General features: G+C 34.6%; 1 protein-coding gene and 1 long non-coding RNA gene across 3 annotated transcripts; one reads left to right on the top strand and one right to left on the bottom strand.

Moving 5' to 3' along the window:
• Nucleotides 1–758: 758 nt before the first annotated feature.
• Nucleotides 759–18,126, bottom strand: LOC143251820 (uncharacterized). Its single transcript, XR_013028655.1, has 2 exons — nucleotides 17,989–18,126; nucleotides 759–1,147 (listed from the first exon to the last, which is right to left on the bottom strand). It is a non-coding gene; the product is annotated as an uncharacterized LOC143251820 (long non-coding RNA).
• On the top strand, nucleotides 13,774–19,142 carry LOC143251819 (uncharacterized). Of its 2 annotated transcripts, none has more exons than XM_076503058.1 (2): nucleotides 13,774–13,897; nucleotides 17,853–19,142. In XM_076503058.1, exons 1-2 carry the CDS (start codon nucleotides 13,862–13,864, stop codon nucleotides 18,603–18,605), a joined length of 789 nt encoding a protein of 262 aa, XP_076359173.1. In that variant the 5' UTR covers nucleotides 13,774–13,861; the 3' UTR covers nucleotides 18,606–19,142. The 2 variants fall into 2 exon arrangements, with proteins under 2 accessions (XP_076359173.1, XP_076359174.1); XM_076503059.1 differs by having other exon boundaries at nucleotides 13,779–14,039.
• Nucleotides 19,143–19,340: the final 198 nt, after the last annotated feature.

The raw sequence follows: 19,340 nt of genomic DNA, 5'->3' as shown, positions 1-19,340 counted from the left end.
TGACTCGCAAACATGCTTCCCCTTTCAGCCCTGGTGACGTTTTAATGTTATGGTCAATCCCACTGATCGTTGCTAAAAGAGTAGCCCAAGAGTTGGCGGGGGGTGATGACTAGCTGTCTTCCCTCTAGTCTTACACTGCTAAATTAGGAACGGCTAGCGCAGATAGCCTTCGAGTAGCTATGCGCGAAATTCAAAACAAACAAACAACATCCTAAAGAACGTCTCTTCAGAAACAGATATTGTATAAACTTATTTAAATGTTTATTTAAACTCGGTAATAATCCCACAAATTTATAGTAACGCCAATAATAAAGATTTGAAATTTCACATGCGCATAAGGTCGATGACTTACGTTCTAACGCAGTGAAACTAGAACAGCACCCCTCCCACTGAGAGGTCGGTTTGGCAAGAAGGCTTCGGGCAGACAGCGCGCTAGAAGATAAATCAAACTTGATTGTCAGTTTGTTAGCTCATTGTGAAATTGATACAGGAACAGAAATATTGACGGTATGTTTGTCTAGACGATAGGAAAGAAAATGAAGATTTTTTTCAGAAGAAAAATAAAACTAAGGTGAAAATCTACACCTAAGGACACTTTTACTTAACAAGATTACTTGTACCTTACTGATCGAGTCCCACAGTTAGAGATTAAACATTGTACACAAATAAATCCGTTATAATGAAGAGAGTTCAACTTGTTGAGTGTCATGTTAACCAACAATAAATGTTATAGTCAGTGAGTTCAATGTCCACCAAAACACACTTCAAATTTGTAATTATCGTTTCATAAAATGCAGCTACAAAACCTGTTTAAGACAATAGTTCAATTTTCCACTAAATGAATTAACATGCTAACATTACATTGGATTAATCGTTAAATTTTTGTGTAATAAACTAACTTAGATAGAATGGTTTCACTGGTAAACTTGTTTATATTTTCTCTGACCATCAGCTGGAATAAAGAACGCTTTCTGTGACCCCTAGGGAAGGTCATCATTACGCCAATTCTGATTTTTATTTTAAAGTGAGAAGTCCCTACAGTGTGATAGCCCGTGTGACAGTGGTAAGTCTTCGGCGTTATGACGCTAAATCCCGGGGTTCGATTTCCCTAAAATGGATCCAGCAAACGGCTTCAGGTGTCTGTGATCTAAAAACAGATAGTAGAGTGGTTACAAATAATATTTAACGTTTAGTTAACGACAGTTAATAAACTTTATTGTCTTACGAATATGTAATTGATCTCATGTTCGTTAACGTGATGCAATAAAAACAAAACGTTTTTAAATATATTTTCATTCATCAGTTTTAATCGCAATGAAATCTACATATACATCGAAATAGACTATTGCTAGTCAACCTTTGTTTGAAAAGACTTTAAAGATGTTAAAATGTATCGAAGAACGACTGGTATTGGTATCAACACTTTTACTGAAAAGCAGATAACAATGTTTCGGCCTTCTTAGACCATCTTCAGGTTAACAAAGACCGAGTTTACAGCTGACTCTAGCCAAATACATGTCTTAGGGACGAGAGTGTAAACGGGTACGAGATTGTAGAGGGCGTTACAGTTGAATGCTAGGTTATTAATTAGTATAGGCCTAAAGGTGTTCCTTTATATTGGTTTAATTTTGATTTTTGTTGTTGTATAAGTAAGGTTTCCTTGATTTTGTGTTTGTTTATATCTGTTTTCCCTTCTTAGTATATGAGTGTTAATTGTTAATAGCGAGTTAATTCTTCATTTTATCGAAATGTGTATCTTCCATAGTCAGCCGAAATTATATTTGTGATTGGAAAAGAAAACTTACAGTGTTCCCATAATCTAAAAGAGACTTTTTATTCCACACTAAAAGTTGTACATATTTCGGGAACGTTTCAGAGCGTTTATTTCACAGATGTTTTTACACATAGCCCACCTCTCTTGTTTGGGCGTTGTCTCAGTTCTGGTTCTGTTTCTTATCAACTTTCCGCCAGTTACACCCACCTTCTCCCTAAAAAATATATATATAAAAAAATCCTGGATCCGCCCATAAAACAATAAATTTCTTTGATATTTTATCTTCCAATTTCTCATCTGCTCCAGTTACGTACCCTCCATATTATGTGCGTTTGTTACTATATTATGCACATTAATCAGTATTTGGAGATTGTCTGTATTCTGAATAATAAAGTTTTACAAAGTGTTCAGTTACGTGCACACAATAAGTGATCGTCATGAATGTTCAATGTGTAAACTGTTTTCATAGACTTTTAAATGATATACATTCTCCAATGACATTGCTTATTGTACATAACAGTTATGATATAAATTCCGAAAGCTAGCGAAGGATTAGAAATTAATAAGCCCAACATTTCTTACAAAAATCACACAAACTATAACTTTTTTCATATTCTTCTAGCTTAGTGGCTTTTAGAAGACGAAATGTTACTTTAACCCACATCTGTTTTAGAATCCGAAATAGACAAACTGAACAAATATATATGTAAAAACGGCTTGTTTGGGTTGAGAAAATTTTTTACCTAGAGGAGCGAACAACGTTTCCACTTTCTTCGGTCATCGTCAGGCTCACAAAGAAAGAAAGAGGTAACTGACCCGAAGCTGACCACATGTTTGGAAGGGGTTGTGTAACTGAGTGTCGGAATGTAGAGGGCTCGCTTAGATTTTGAATATATAATTTTATATTATTTATTTTATTATTATTATTTATTATATTATTTTTAATATAGGTATAAAGGTGTTCCTTTATATTGGTTTATTTTGGGCTTGAGTTGTTGTATAAGTGAGGCTTCTTTAATTTTGCGTTTCTTTATTTAGTATTTGAGTGTTTTTATGGTTTTGTTGTGTTTATTTGATTTGCAGTGTTCGAAAACGTGTGAAGGTGACTTTTTATGTTCTTTGAATCTTGTTTCCATTTTTCTACTTGTTTCTCCAATAAAGAAGTCGTGGCAGTTATCACATTGTATTTTATAAATAATGTTGGTGTGGTGTTTGTCAGTGTAGTTTTTACACAGTAAAAATTTTGTCAACCCAAACGAGCCGTTTCTACATATATATCTTTCTCTACAAGTGGGTTTTCTCGACAAACTGAACAAATATTTACAGTTTACATAATTGTCATGGATAACATCCGAATAATATACAAATTGTAGTTTTACCAATATTTAATGTAAGTTATATACATATATATATTTATACAAACACCCCAGTTACGCGTACAGTGTCTCGGATACGAATTGCCCAAATCTGTACTATCTTCATCGGGTTGTCAACCTCTTCTTACTTTATTCATATCCTGAAGCCACTGACAAGAAAAGTAAGAAAACAACAACAAAAAACAGCTTCCGTGATACGAATATGATCAAATACAAGTCACGTGGTCGCCCCCTCTATTTCCAGTCTTTGTTCAAAATAAACCTGTCAGCGAACGTCTGCCTCTCAATTAACATCTTTATTTAGTCAAAACTATTGACTTTAAGGTGGTTATATTCACTTCATTCTTTCCATTAGTAGAATTGTGTTAGGTTCTCCAATCACAAAATTATTTATTTTAATGAAGTTATATTTCTCTCTCGAACATAATTGCCAACAAAAGAAAGTTTATGTGTTAAAAATAATTATTAGTGTATATGATGTAGACATTTTGTTTTTCAAAAATCACTTAAAAACGTGTATTCTCGTTTTACAAAATCTGTTTGTAAAAGTGTTGGGTATAAAATAACGTTATAATCCTTCACAGGAGAAACAGATATTACGTAATATTCGTGTAAAACAGACTTTTTTTTTTTGCAGGCGAACGGATAGAACGTACAATTTGTTTGAAACATAGACATAAACTTTTGCAAAATTAATATTAATATTACGAGTTAATAGCCTGTACTAGCAAATGGTTACAACGATTAAAGGCAAGAAAAAATTTACGTTTTACCTTATTGTCTGTTTTCTTTATAACAAAGCTACATCGAGCTCTCTGGTGAGTTTACCGAAGGGAATCGAAGCGTCGATTGTAGCGTTGTAAATCCGTAGACTTGCCGCTGTACCAGCAGGAGACTCCTTCCAGCATACATTTAATTTTGATATATAACCCTACCAATAACGTAAAATATTTTAGGTATGCGGATAGCATGTGACATACTGTCAAAAATAATTAAACCTAATTATCCAGCAGACTAACTAGTTATTTGTTTATTTGTTTCCCAGTGGCACAGTGGAATGTCTTCGGACTTACAACACCAGAAACCGAGTTCCGATAACTGTGGTGGGCAGAGCACAAATAGCCCATTGTGTAGCTTTATATCTACTTAGAAATAAACACTGTTTATTTATTTGTGAATTTGTTTTATCACTGAAACTTCAATTTGCTGATGAAAAAAATGAACGACTAAGCCTCTAATTTATTGACAAATATATGTTATTAAAACGTGTAGATACTGAAATATTGTTAGAATTCTTGTGATTAGGGTCCCGTGTTACTAAAACGTAAAGAAACAAGTAAGTTAAATTAACAAAACAATATAAGCTCCTTCAACGAGCTAGACGTGGCCAGATCGTTAGTTTGTCAACTGGGAATCCGAGATTCGATGGTTTGCGTCCCGTTGCTGCATGCGGGCCCCGCATGGCCAGGTGAATAAGGCACTCGACTTGTAATCTGAGGGTCGCGGGTTCGAGTCCCCGTAACACCAAACATGCTAGCCCTTTCAGCCATGGGAGCGTTATAATGTTACGGTCATTCCCACTATTTTTTGGTGAAAGAGTAGCCCAAGAGTTGACGGTGGGTGGTAATGACCCTTCCCTCCAGTCTTACACTGCAAAATTAGGGACGGCTAGCGCAGAAACCTCTCGTATAGCTTTGCACGAAATTCAAATCAAACCAAACAAACCCGTTGCTGCAAGATCGCACTTCACGCTTTGGATCAAATCCACTATTTCGCCAGACATTAGCGATGGGTTTGCACTTATTAATATTATAATCTAAATGTTTGGAGCTGCGGACCCAAAGGATCATAAAGTTTCAAAAGATAGGCCTAGAACGTCTAGTTTGGTTTGGTTTGGTTTGAATTTCGCGCAAAGCTACACGAGGGGTATCTGCATTAGCTAAAAGAAAATTCAGACCAAGTCTTACTAAAAGTATAGTTAAAGATAACTGGTTAAGTATAACACTTAAAATTTCATTTAAAACAAAATATTGTAATTGAATCTGGAAATACTCTTTGATGACGTAAATTTCCAAGTCGTAAAATCAACTCACAAAGAAATGATAATTCATACTTCATTATTTTACTGAGCGATCACACACGTGCATAAAACACTGTGACTATCAGAGAATGGCCGGCACGGCCATATAATTAGAGCTCTTGACTCGCAATCTGAAGGTCGCGGGCTCGAATCCCTCTCCTAGTAACATGTTCGTCTTTTTAGCTGTGGTAGCATTATAATGTGATGGTAAATCCCATTATTTATTAGTAAATAAATAATGGTGGACGGTGATGACTAGCTGCCTTCCCTGTAGTCTTCCACTTTTATGTTAGGGACAGCTAGCGCAGACAGCTTTGCTCGAAATTCAAAACATATCATATTGTCAGAGGAAATAATAAGGTAACACAACCAAGGTCGTCATTAAGACTCATAAATTAATCGTGTCTGCCATGGTAAATTATAAAGTCTCAGAACTAAGGAGAGACATTTATAATGACTCATTTACAATTGTGTCCACCATGATAAATAATAAACTTTCAAAAGCGAGAATAGACAGCTACAATGACTCATTAAATAACCGTGTCTGTCATGGTAAATAATAAACTGTCAAAACTAATTATAGACAACCATAATGACTCATTAAGTATTGTATCTGTCATGGGAAATACTGAAATGTTAAAACTGTGAATAGACTGCCACAATGAGCAAATACATTACTGAAATTACTGGTGTTGTAAGTCTATCTGTTGGAAAGAATGATGCTGGATATGTTTGAAGCGATCTACAGCTCTAAATGCAGAGTATCTAAAAATAAATATACTTCAGAAAAAGATAGAGTTGAGTAAACAATTCCAAATATAGCACATGAAGCCGTGAATACACCTATAGAAAAAATGTAGTTTATTCACTGTGGTGTTGGTTGGAGTGAAATATATTAATCTTTTGTATATATATATATATATATATGATGCTTTTATTTCCGTTACACTTACCAAAGTTGAATCTAATGGTTGACGCTTGGTTTTAACACGTGTTACATTTACCAAAATTCATTCTAATGGTTGGCACATGCTTTTAACATGTGCCCCCAGTGGCTCAGCGGTATATCTGCGGACTTACAACGCTACAAACTGGGTTTCGATACCCGTGGTGGACCAAGCACAGAGAGCCCATTGTGTAGCTTTGTGCTTAATTTAAAGTAACAACAACAACCTTTTAACATGTGTTACACTTCCAGAGTTCATTTTAAAGGTTCACACATGCTTTTAACATGTGTTACACTTGTCAAAATTCAATATAATGGTTGATGCTTGCTTTTAATATGTGTTACACGAACTCCAATTCAATCTAATGGTTGACGCTTAGTTTTAGCATATGTTATACTTACCATTAAATACAACTTTGGTGTGTGACACTTGCTTTTAACGCGTGTTACATTTACCAGAGTTGAATCTAATGGCTGACGCTTGCTTTTAACACATGTTATACTTACCCCATTTCATTCTAATGGTTGACACATGCTTTTAACATGTGTTACACTTACCAACACGGGCGTAGCCAGAAATGGCCATGGGAGGGGGGTAGTTTGAAAGCTTGATGCGAGCGCCGCAGGCACGAAGCCATTCTAGGGGTCCGGGGGCATGCCTCCAGGAAATTTTTAAACAAAAACATAAAAGAACAGCCTGAATTATGCATTCTAAGACCACCTTTTTGGCAAATTTCAGAATGGCACATTGAGGTGTTTGTGTTATTGTTTTAATCATAAATAAATATATAATATATAACTTAAAGTTATCAGGCCCAGCAAAGTAGGCCTACAGTCCTGTCATCAACATATAAAACATAGAGTCACTCAGGAGAGTGTAAAATACATGTAAAGTGTCTATAATCTGTATTCAAATATCATGGACAGTGTATGTTCAGATTCCATGGATTTCAAGAATTAACTTCACAAATAAACAGTGGGCGGCACCGTGACAGGCTGGCAGCACCATGGCACTAACCTAGTACCATTGGCGCCATCTATAGTGAATCATTCACTATAGATGGCGCCAATGGTACTGTGAATGTGACGTTGACAAATAGAAGTTGCGATAAACAATCATTCACTGTGTCAAGCCTGAAAAAGCAAAATACACTGCATGGGTTCTTTAAATCCATTCATGAGGCTAATCCTGATCAATCTGCTGCAACCAATCAGGTTGAATCAGAATTGTCAACTGAATTGTTAGAGTCACCACCTGGCCTTCTACCAGTGCTGCCAGTACCACCTCAGGTCCAGTCTGGGACATTGGAAATTACATTTCTGATGACGTCAGCATTAATAAATAGGTAAGTCGACTCCTTATAATATTAATTTTGTATTAAAATCATGCAAACATTCTGATGAATTTTAGACTGAATATTCATTGTTGCTAGTGATTGTAGGCCTACAGCCACAGGATGTTAAGCCTGCTCTGTGAAGTACAGCTCTAAGCCTTTCTCTTCGAGATTATTGTACTCTGATAACAAACTTTCCTATGTGCAAAATAACTTAATTAGAACTATGCCTTTCTGTCTCTTTTAGATAAACGCTGAAACCAAAAAATGCCTCCTTGAGAATGCCTGGAAGCCAGAGAGTGATTATGTTTTCCCCCAGTGTGGTCCAAGAAAGCTGCGTTTCAGCATCGTTGGCTTTCACAGTGGAGATGGCTACTCTACAGTCAACATGCAAAGGGTGCTTTCTGCAAGTACTGCTGTCTTTTTGCTCCTGATGGTGCTGGTGTTGGAAGCCAGAAATTGGGACAACAAATGAAATTTCCATACACAAACTGGAAGAAGGTGGTTGAAGACTTCAAGGCACACGAATTGAAACAGTACCACCAAAGACAGCAAAGAAAAAGCTAACAATTTTCTACAGGTCGTAAACAAAAGTCCATCTGTGCACTTACAGCTTTATGCAATTTACAAGCAAGAAATTGAACAGAACCGGCAATATTTAATGCCTACTATTGATACTGTATTGCTGTGCGGGAGACAGGGTTTAGCTGTGAGGAGAAAATATGATTCTGGTCCAATGTTTGTTGGTGAAACTGATGAGGAGCCCATCAATAATGATGGGAATTTTCGGGCAATTTTGCGCTACAGGACAAAGACTGATGTCAAGCTTTCAGCAAGCCTTAAGAGTACAAATAGGAATGCTACGTATCTGAGTCCTCAAATTCAAAATGAAATCATCAATGCCTGTGATACTCATGTTCTTGATGCTTTGGTCAACAGGGTCAATGCTGCAAAGTGTTTCTCAATATTAGCTGATAAAACAACAGATATTTCAGGCATTGAACAGTTTTTGCTGTGTGTTAGATATTTGCATGCCAATGACAACTCTGTTGCAATGAGAGAAGATTTTTTGCAATTTATACCTGTTCATGATGTGACAGGCAGAAACTTCGCTGATGTTATCATAACCAATCTGACAAAATATGGCCCTGACATGGCTTACCTGCGAGGACAAGGGTACGACGGTGCTGCCTCTATGAGTGGGAAATTCAATGATGTCCAGAGACACATAAGTGATAAATTCTCACTTGCACCCTATGTACACTGCAGTGCCCATTCTTTAAACTTGGCAATTTCTGATGCTTGTAAAGAAATTCCTGTGCGAAATTGCATGGAAGTAATTTCTAGCATTGAAAACTTTCTCAATACACCCAAAAGAAAGCACGTTTTGGCTCTTTCGGTGGAGAATAAAGCACCTGAATCGAAAAAAAAAGTTTGAAAGGTATCTGCCTCACCCGGTGGGTTGAGAGGCATGACTCAGTCATTTCATTGTCTTTCTAGAATTAATCCATACAGTTGTAGATGCCCTTGAGACCATATCAGGTTGACAAGACAGAGATTCTGCCACGCAAACCAATCAATTGTTGTGTTCTATAACACAGCCAGAATTTATCATAACTCTACTTACCATTGCTAAATTGTTTTCCTTTAGTTTACCTTTGTGCAACTTACTGCAGCAACAGAACATTAATTTAGGTGCTGCGATGCATCACGTAGAAATAGTGGAAGATTTAATCCGTTCACTCAGAAATAATACTGTGAATGAATTTAACAACATTTTCTGTGAGGCTTAAACTCTGTGTAGTGAGCTTCAAATTGACATCATAATGCCAAGGAAGGATAAAAGACAGATGTACCGTGCTAACCCACAAACGCCTTGAGGAATACTTTCGTATTGTTGTATTTGTACCATTTGTTGATTAATTTTTTTCACAAATATGTGACTGTCTGTCCAGTCACAAAACTCTCCTTACAAACTTCATTGTCTACCACCATCAGGAGCTACCACAGAACGGTCAGAACCTACAGCACAACAATGTGACCAAATTAAAGAGTTGGTAATATATACAAGGCTGACATTGACAGCACTTCACTAGCTGTAGTTGGTGAGCTTAGGGTTTGGTACAAATCGCTTGCGAACAACAGACTAAAAAATGTCATAAATGCATATGCAATGTGCAATGCACAAATGTTCCCAGTCATTTCTAGACTGTTGAAAGTATTTGCCACGCTGCCTGTGTCAACGAGCTCAGTGGAGCGTTCGTTTTCAACTCTCAGAAGACTCAAAACGTATTTGAGAAATATCACTCCTGAAGATCGATTGAATGGCCTGGCCTCATTATACATTCACCGTGATATTAAAGTTGAACCAAACTGTGTTGTAGATGTCCTGGCAAAAACGAACAGGCGTTTAAGCCTTTCATAGATATTCAATTGTATTTCTCTAGTTCTGACAAAACTTGCTGTATTAAAAGTGTTCAATCAGAAATTTGCATTTGACCATTTGTTGTATGTGAAATTATATGCCATGCAATCACGGATCTTTATGAAACTTCACAGGTGGCAACTGAACTTGTCTAAAAAGTTTGGGTTCATGGGGGGATTTAATCCCCAACCCCCACTTGGCTACGCCCCTGCTTACCAAAATTCATTCTAATGGTTGACGCATGCTTTTAACACGTGTTACACTTACCAAAGTTGATTCTAATGGTTGACGCTTGCTTTTAACACGTGTTACACTTATCAAAATTCATTCTAATGGTTGACGCATGCTTCTAATGTGTGTTACACTTACCAAAATTCAATCTAATGGTTGATATTTATTATACTTATCGTTTGAATATCTACAGACGTATGATGAAAATTACCCATATAATACCTATAGACTTATAATGTAGACTACGCATGGAGTACGTACAGACACATGGTGAGAGATACTCTGGGAATAATTACTAACGTATGATGATAGCTACACTAGCTTGTACACTAGAGCCTGTTTATTATAAACTTTATGTTGTCAAATGAAATAGAAACACCAGTTGCAACCAACATACCGTGTAGTGTGTACTCTTTAGAGAAGACATACAAATAACCTTATAGGTTTATAAATTTCATCAACATTAGTATCCAGAATAGGCTTAATGTAAGGTTTACGTAATTAGAAGGAACAAATCAAGTAATTTATAATAGCGGTGCTCAGCAGTCACTAAGCTTGTGCTAATCTGGAAAGAACGTAACTGCTCAATAGCACCTATTGCCAAGTTTTAGGCGACACTCGTATGACAGAGTAATGTTTGTATGCAAAAACGGTTCGTTTGGGTTGAGAAAATATTTTACATAGAAGAGCGAACAACGTTTCGACCTTCTTCGGTCATCGTCAGGTTCACAAAGAAAAAAAGAGGTAACTGACCGGAAGCTGACCACATGTTTGTAAGGGGTTGTGTAACTGAGTGTCGGAATGTAGAGGGCGGTGTTAGATGTTTTGAATATATAATTTTATTTATTTATTATATTAATATAGGTATAAAGGCGTTCCTTTTTATTGGTTTATTTTGGTTTTAAGTTGTTGTATAAGTAAGGCTTCTTTAATTTTGCCTTTGTTTATGTTTGTTTCTTTATTTAGTATTTGAGTGTTTTCTATGGTTATGTTGTGTTTATTTGACTTGCAGTGTTCGAAAACGTGTGAAGGTGACTTTTTATGAACACGAATAAATACATCCTACATCCAAAAAATGAATAACATCCTATCAGACACGAACAAATTTAAACCAATACACACAAATCCAACAAAGACACACGAGACGCAACTGAACAAATTACTACTACAAATGAAAAAAGCCAACACAATTTCACAAACACTTTATTCCTACCTACGTAAAACCGACTCACACACACCGCAAATATACGGCACCCCAAACCTCATAAACCAGATTGTCCATTACGACAAATAATGTCCACATATGAATCGTTTAATTACAATCTTGGTAAATACATAGCATGGGCATTCTCCAAATATGTAACATCAGCCAGCTCATTCATCAAAGACTCTTTTAATTTCAAGTCTAATCCAAATCAACTTAATCATAAAGCCTCAATGGCCAGTTTCGATGTTATATCCCTCTTTACAGAAGTTCCAACCACTGAAGCCTGCAAGATAGCCTTAGAACTCTATATCCGAGACCCTAACCCAACCATAGAAATTCCCAGTAACCAGTTAGCAACCCTCATAGAATTCACCACGATAAAGACAAACTTCATGTTCAACAACCAAAACTATATACAAACAAATGGCCTGAGCATGGGCAACCCAGTATCACCAGTTCTAGCCAATATTTTTATGACACAAGTTGAAACACAAACAATTAACACAGCATTACATCCACCACTATACTGGTACAAATATGTAGATGACACGGTTGCGGGATTCACATCTACAGAACACACACTTAATTTTTTCAATCACATTAACTCTATACATCCCAACATTAACTTCACTTGTGAACAGGAAGAAAGCAATCAAATATGATTTCTTAACCTCAAAATTACAAGAACCGACACACAATTGAAAACAGAAATCTACCGTAAAATCACCCATACTGGATTATACATTGCTTGGGACTGAGCACATGAAACAGAAAAACTGAACATATTAAGAAACCAAATAAACACAGCCATAAAACTATGCTCACCAGATAAAATTAACGATGAATTAGACAAAATAAAACAATACTTCATCAACATCAATAAGTTTCCTCCACAAACTGTAGAAAACATTATACGCACACACCTAGACAGAAAGCAAAATCAACCAACAAAAGTAAATATATCTCACGAATCAAAAAATCACGAAACCATATACTGCTGTATACAATATATTCCCGACATCAGCAAACAAATAACCAACATTTGGCAAAAATTAGTAACAAAAAATGACATTCCAGTTAATACCAAATTTATTCAAAAACCAGGCACAAAACTGAGGTCTATACTATGTAAAAACTACACTGACAAACACCACACCAACATTATTTACAAAATACAATGTGATAACTGCCACGACTTCTATATTGGAGAAACAAGTAGAAAAATGGAAACCAGATTCAAAGAACATAAAAAGTCACCTTCACACGTTTTCGAACACTGCAAGTCAAATAAACACAACATAACCATAGAAAACACTCAAATACTAAATAAAGAAACAAACATAAACAAACGCAAAATTAAAGAAGCCTTACTTATACAACAACTTAAACCCAAAATAAACCAATATAAAGGAACGCTTTTATACCTATATTAATATAATAAATAAATAAAATTATATATTCAAAACATCTAACACCGCCCTCTACATTCCGACATTCAGTTACACAACCCCTTACAAACATGTGGTCAGCTTCCGGTCAGTTACCTCTTTTTTTCTTTGTGAACCTGACGATGACCGAAGAAGGTCGAAACGTTGTTCGCTCTTCTATGTAAAATATTTTCTCAACCCAAACGAGCCGTTTTTGCATATATATTTCTCAACAAGTGGGTTTCTCGACATCACTGAGAGTAATGTTTGAGTAAAAGAGTTTGTCTTTCGTTTCAGTTATATCCTTTTCACTTCAATTATTTGTTTTAGTATATTTCAATTGTGTAATATCATATTTTCATTTGATGTAATAGAATAACATATACTCAGCAGCAACACTTGTTTTACTTTGTTTTGTTGTTCTAACATATACTCAACAGCAACACTTGTTTTACTTTGTTTTGTTGTTTTAACATATACTCAACAGCAACACTTGTTTTACTTTGTTTTGTTGTTTTAACATATACTCAACAGCAACCCTTGTTTTACTTTGTTTTGTTGTTTTAACATATACTCAACAGCAACACTTGTTTTACTTTGTTTTGTTGTTCTAGCATATACTCAACAGCAACACTTGTTTACTTTGTTTTCTTACTCGTCGCGTTAAACATGCTCGCCCTCCCAGCCGTGGGGGCGTTATAATGTTACGGTCAATCCCACTTTTCGTTGGTAAAAGAGTAGCCCAAGAGTTGGCGATGGGTGGTGATGACTAGCTGCCTTCCCTCTAGTCTTACACTGCTAAATTAGGGACGACTAGCCCTCGAGTAGTTTTGTGCGAAATTGCAAAAAAAACAAAACAAATTCTTACTCGTTCCAAACTTTTTGACCTCATTTATGATGATGCTCTCGTGCAGTTTGTATTTTTGTTCTAGAATAGCTTGTGTAACGGTATCAACGTATGAAATCTAAAATTGGCACACAATACATCACGGTTTATTTCACCCGGAAAGTCTAGCACATAACTACTTTCTCTTCTATGTTATACATGCTAATCTGAATTCATGCCTGGATTAAAGCACGCTGAATTTAGAAACAAGGTGGGTAACTGCCCAGTACCTTCTTATACTCTGGCTTGTAGCTACTTCGTTGTAACTGTATAAATAGAAGAGAAACACACCTGAACCAGTAGTGTCTAAAATATACGTCACGTAACTCGCTATGCCAGTGTTGAAGTCAATTGTAAGTGAAAGTTTCCATGTGTTTTCATTTGTTCCCAGCTGTATTAGTTAAACTAATTTTAACTGTATGTTTACTAGATGACGATTTCAAAATGATCCATATATGATCTACTGTCTATGGTTTTACAGCGAAATGTTATCCATGAAAATATCGACATTTTCGCTATTCACCTGTCAACCCTAATATAATTTTTATCTACCTTTAAGATTATCTTCTAGATTAATCAACCTTCAATCAACATTGTTTGTAGCTTTAATTAAACTCAACCTAAATTATTTTTTATTTTATATACCTTCAATCAACATTATTTCCAGCTCTATCTAACTTTAATTTAACTTACTTTATCATCTACTTTATATTAAATATCTTAGTATTATCTACTTTATATTAAATATCTCAGTATTATCTACTTTATATTAAATATCTCAGTATTATCTACTTTATATTAAATATTTCAGTATTATTTAGTTTATATTAAATATCTCAGTATTATCTACTTTATATTTTAGACTTTTATGTCCCCCACTGGCGCAGTGGTAAGTCTACGGATTTACAAGTCTAAAAACCGAATTTTGATACCCGTGGTGGACAGAGCACAGATAGCTCTTTGTGCTTATATTTACAAACAACAACACTTTTTATTTATCAAGATACCCGTGGTGGACAGAGCACAGATAGCTCTTTGTGCTTATATTTACAAACAACAACACTTTTTATTTATAAAATTGTTTTCTTTAGGCTTTTTCTCGTCTTTCAATTCTTTTATTCCTTTCTAAAATAATTTTGTGTTGTTATTGTTTGTGAGCAGGTATTACTGTAAAAAGCTCAATTAAACGTACTTGAGAAACTATGTATGAAAAACATTTAATTATACTTTAAATTTCTCTCTGAATCTATGAATTATAACTGTATATAATAAAGAATATCAACCGATTAAAACATGACATATTAAAACAGTAAATGCCCTATATTTCCAGTATTTTTATTTTATTTCTAGGTGAACATGACACAGTAATTAACATGTTGTTCTGTAGACCTTAGCCCCGTGGTTAGCATTGTATTACCACAATAAATAAACAAAAATCGTGTTCTGCGCTATTTGGCCGTAAGGTTAAAGGTTAAGTCCCAGTTCTTGGTCAAACAAGAGATGGCGGTATGTGATTTCGACTAACTGCCTTTCCTCTAATCTATTACTTCAAGATTAAAGCCAGTTATTCCTCGAACAGCGTCTAAAAAAACAATCATATAACTTCATAGTTAAGTATCAAACAGCGTCTAACAAAAACAATCATATAACTTCATAATTAAGTATTTTTCATTTTGCTTTTAACAGGATCTACCTATCCTTTATTATGTATATAAACATGTTTTAACAGGATCTACCTATCCTTTATTATATATATAAAACATGTTTTTAACAGGATCTACCTATCCTTTATTCTATATATAAAACATGTTTTAACAGGATCTACCTATCCTTTATTATGTATTTAAAACATGTTTTTAACAGGATCTACCTATCCTTTATTATGTATATAAAACATGTTTTAACAAGTTCTACATATCCTTTATTATATGTATAAAATATGTTTTTTACAGGATCTACCTATCCTTTATTATATATATAAAACATGTTTTAACAGGATCTACCTATCCTTTATTATATATATAAAACATGTTTTTAACAGAATCTACCTATCCTTTATTATGTATATAAAACATGTTTTTAACAGGATCTACCTATCCTTTATTATATGTATAAAACATGTTTTAACAGGATCTACCTATCCTGTTTTATGTATATAAAACATGTTTTTAACAGGATCTAGCTATCCTTTTTTATATGTATAAAACATGTTTTAACAGGATCTACCTATCCTTTATTATATATATAAAACATGTTTTTAACAGGATCTACCTATTCTTTATTATGTATATAAAACATGTTTTAACAGGATCTACCTATCCTTTATTATATGTTTAAAACATGTTTTTAACAGGATCTACCTATCCTTTATTATATGTATAAAATATGTTTTAACAGGATCTACGTATCCTTTATTACGTATATAAAACATGTTTTTAACAGGATCTACCTGTCCTTTATTATATGTATAAAACATGTTTTAACAGGATCTACCTATCCTTTATTGTATATATGTATATACAATAAATATTGTATTTATATGTATATAAAACATGTTCTAACAGGATCTACCTATCCATTATTATATATATAAAACATGTTTTTAAAAGGATCTACCTATTCTTTATTATATATATAAAACATGTTTTTAACAGAATCTACCTATCCTTTATTATGTATATAAAACATGTTTTTAACAGGATCTACCTATCCTTTATTATATATATAAAACATGTTTTTAACAAGTATATATAACAGGCTCTACCGATCCTTTATCATACGTATAAGACGTGTTTTTAACAGAATATACCGATCCTTTATCATACGTATAAAACGTTTTTTTAACAGGTTCCAACTGTCCTTCTTTACTATATATCTAAAAATAGTTTGTTTTATTACACTGGGTGTCAGTGGCCTTTCTTTATCACAGATATATGTATTGTGTGTATTTTTAAAATGGCTTTAATTGTATTCTAAATACGGCTGGTATGAAAGCTTTAATTAAAATAAACTGCAAAATGTCGTTTCGACCTTTAAAGGTCATCTTCAGCTTAACCGTTTTTAGAAGATATTTTTTCTTCAAGTGGGTTTTCGTCATCATGAAAAGCTATAACTATTTCTTTTCTCTGTTATATATAGTGGTGGACAAAAATGGACCAATTTGAAAAATGTTAATTTGTTATATCTTTTATCAGCTATTAAAAAACTATATAGCACTGTGTGTTTTTAGAACACACTCAACGAGATCTGATCAAATATGATCTCAACTCCTAATCTGAACATTAACTTTCATAAATACGTGAACTTCCATGATTTCAGTTACATTTTCTCATAATAAGTGTTGTGTATGTACTGGAGTTTCTTATAGTTTCTTATTCTAGTTAGCCTAGAAAATAAACAAACAACTTTCTCTACAGTTATGGAGTCATTAAAAGAAATCTGAGAAATAAGAAAGTTAATATTATAGAATGGCCAGATCAATCACTTGTATTAATCCGATTGAAAATTTATGAGCTGAGTTAAACCGATTAATGAAAGATCACAAACCAAACACTGAAGATGAACTTTAAGAACTACTCAAAGAAGGATGACAGTCAATCACTCAGGAATATCTGTAGACACTCATTGAAAACATACATGTGAAGCAGTACTGAAATCCAAGAAGAATGACAGTCAATCACTCAGGAATATCTGTAGACACTCATTGAAAACATACCAGGTCAATATGAAGCAGTACTGAAATCCAAGGGAACGTCCACTAAATATTAACTTATGAAAGTGGTTGGTGTTATTTTGAGTTTCATTTTTACGTTCGATTATTACAGAGAAACTTGTTTGATCATTTTATAAGCTAATTGTAGTAAGAAGGTCCAAGAAACTACAGCTGGTACACAGTACGTTTTTATGAGAAAATGTAACTGAAATCATGAAAAGTTCAGATATTTATGAAAGTCAGAAACTAGGAGTTCAAATCAAATTCGAACAGATCTCGTCGAGTGCATTCTAAAAACATATTGTGTCACATATTGTTTCTGTCATCTAATAAAGAATGTAACAAATTAACAACATTTTTGAAGGAGGGGCCATTTTTATGTCCGACCCCGTAAGTATCTATTTATATATTTAACAGGCCCTAACTTTCCTTTATTATATGTTTGTTTTAATAGGTTCTAACGATATTGTTAGGATATATGGTCCAAGGTGAAGACAAAAGATCACCATCAAATACACGTCCAAACGGATTTTTAAGATTTTATTTCGCCCGACCAATAATAAATCATGAATATGGATACGGAAACCTACCAGAAGATTTCCAAAGTATGAACGACGGTAGACAAAAACAGTTGAACTTCAGACAGTCAATATTAGGAAGATATGCCCTTAGGCCTACACAATCAAAAGAAGGTTCACAATCCGAAATGGATCCGCCGGAAAGAATTGTCCCTCACCCGTTTACTGGCCAGTCTCCCGAAGCAACACACGATGCCGGTGGACTTCCAGCATCCCTCTATGACGAAGGTCAGCAGTCAAGTGGCTTGCCACAAAGGTCTCCAGCCATGTTACCATATCCAACAGCTACTCAAGGTCTCCGAGGAGTGGCGCTGAATGTTATTCCTCTTAACACCGAACAATACCCGAGTGAAGGAGATCAGTTAGCAGGTGTATCACTCACCGCTTTAACAAATGGACAAAGGGACCTTCACAGATTTTCTAACACAGACCAAAAAACTTACAGAGCAGGCGGACCTCCGAGAGGACGTCCAGTACTGGAGACACTTTACAAAATTCAGCCATTTAATAAGAACCTCGGCCATACTGGTGCACAAGATTTAGCTACGAGTCCTGTTCTGTATCTTGGCTTTCAAGAAGGGTACGTTCCTCATAATGACAGTCCGCAGATCGGATTAGTCGAAGGATAAATGGCTCACTGTGAAGAAGCCAATCACTTGTCAGTGTAAGATGGAGTTATAGGAAAAACAATGTTTCACTTGAGCTCTAAAGTGAACTAATGTAGAAGGACTTACAATCAGTAAGTAGACCAAAATACACTGTAGAAAACAAACACCAAACCTAGTTTAAATTATGTCCCATGAACTGTAGAAAATGAAGTATCGAACCTAGCTTAAATCAAGCTATGTTAGGTGAACTATAGCAAATGAAACATCGAAGCTAATTTTAACTGTCTTTCATACACTTTAAAAAACGAAACATGTAACCTAGTTTAAATCAAGTTATGTTCCATACACTGGAGAAAATAAACACCGAACCTAGTTTAAATTGTTTCACAGACTAAAAAATAAGACATCGAATCAAGTTGATGTTCCACACTTATTGAATGTAATACACTGAACTTAAATTATAATGAGTATATTCTATACTTTCATATTTCCATAGAAAGTAAAACACCAACGTTATTATTAATATACTATAAAAAATAAAATATCGAATAGCTTAAATCCAGCTGTGTTCCATACACTAAAAATACAACACTGGACCAAGTTTAACTCAAGTTAGGTGTCATACACGATTAATGACAGTGAGTGAACAAATAAACTGGATGAATCATTGAACAAGATTCATTAACAACTGTCAAAGTGGTTCACATATTGGCAGCTTACTGCTGTTCATGGTAGACAAATAAAATGATGTTAAAA

Source organism: Tachypleus tridentatus, chromosome 6, assembly GCF_004210375.1.
Source record: "Tachypleus tridentatus isolate NWPU-2018 chromosome 6, ASM421037v1, whole genome shotgun sequence".
Lineage (NCBI taxonomy): Eukaryota > Metazoa > Arthropoda > Merostomata > Xiphosura > Limulidae > Tachypleus > Tachypleus tridentatus.
The sequence above is the reverse complement of the archived record's forward strand: the minus strand, read 5'-3'. Positions and strand labels throughout refer to the sequence as shown.

Bases quoted from the DNA above. Each gene is read 5' to 3' on its own strand.
- LOC143251819 (XM_076503058.1), top strand. From the start codon at position 13,862: ATGCCTGGATTAAAGCACGCTGAATTTAGAAACAAG. The intron at 13,898-17,852 runs GTGGGTAACTGC...TTGTTTTAATAG, and splicing joins ACGCTGAATTTAGAAACAAG to GTTCTAACGATATTGTTAGG.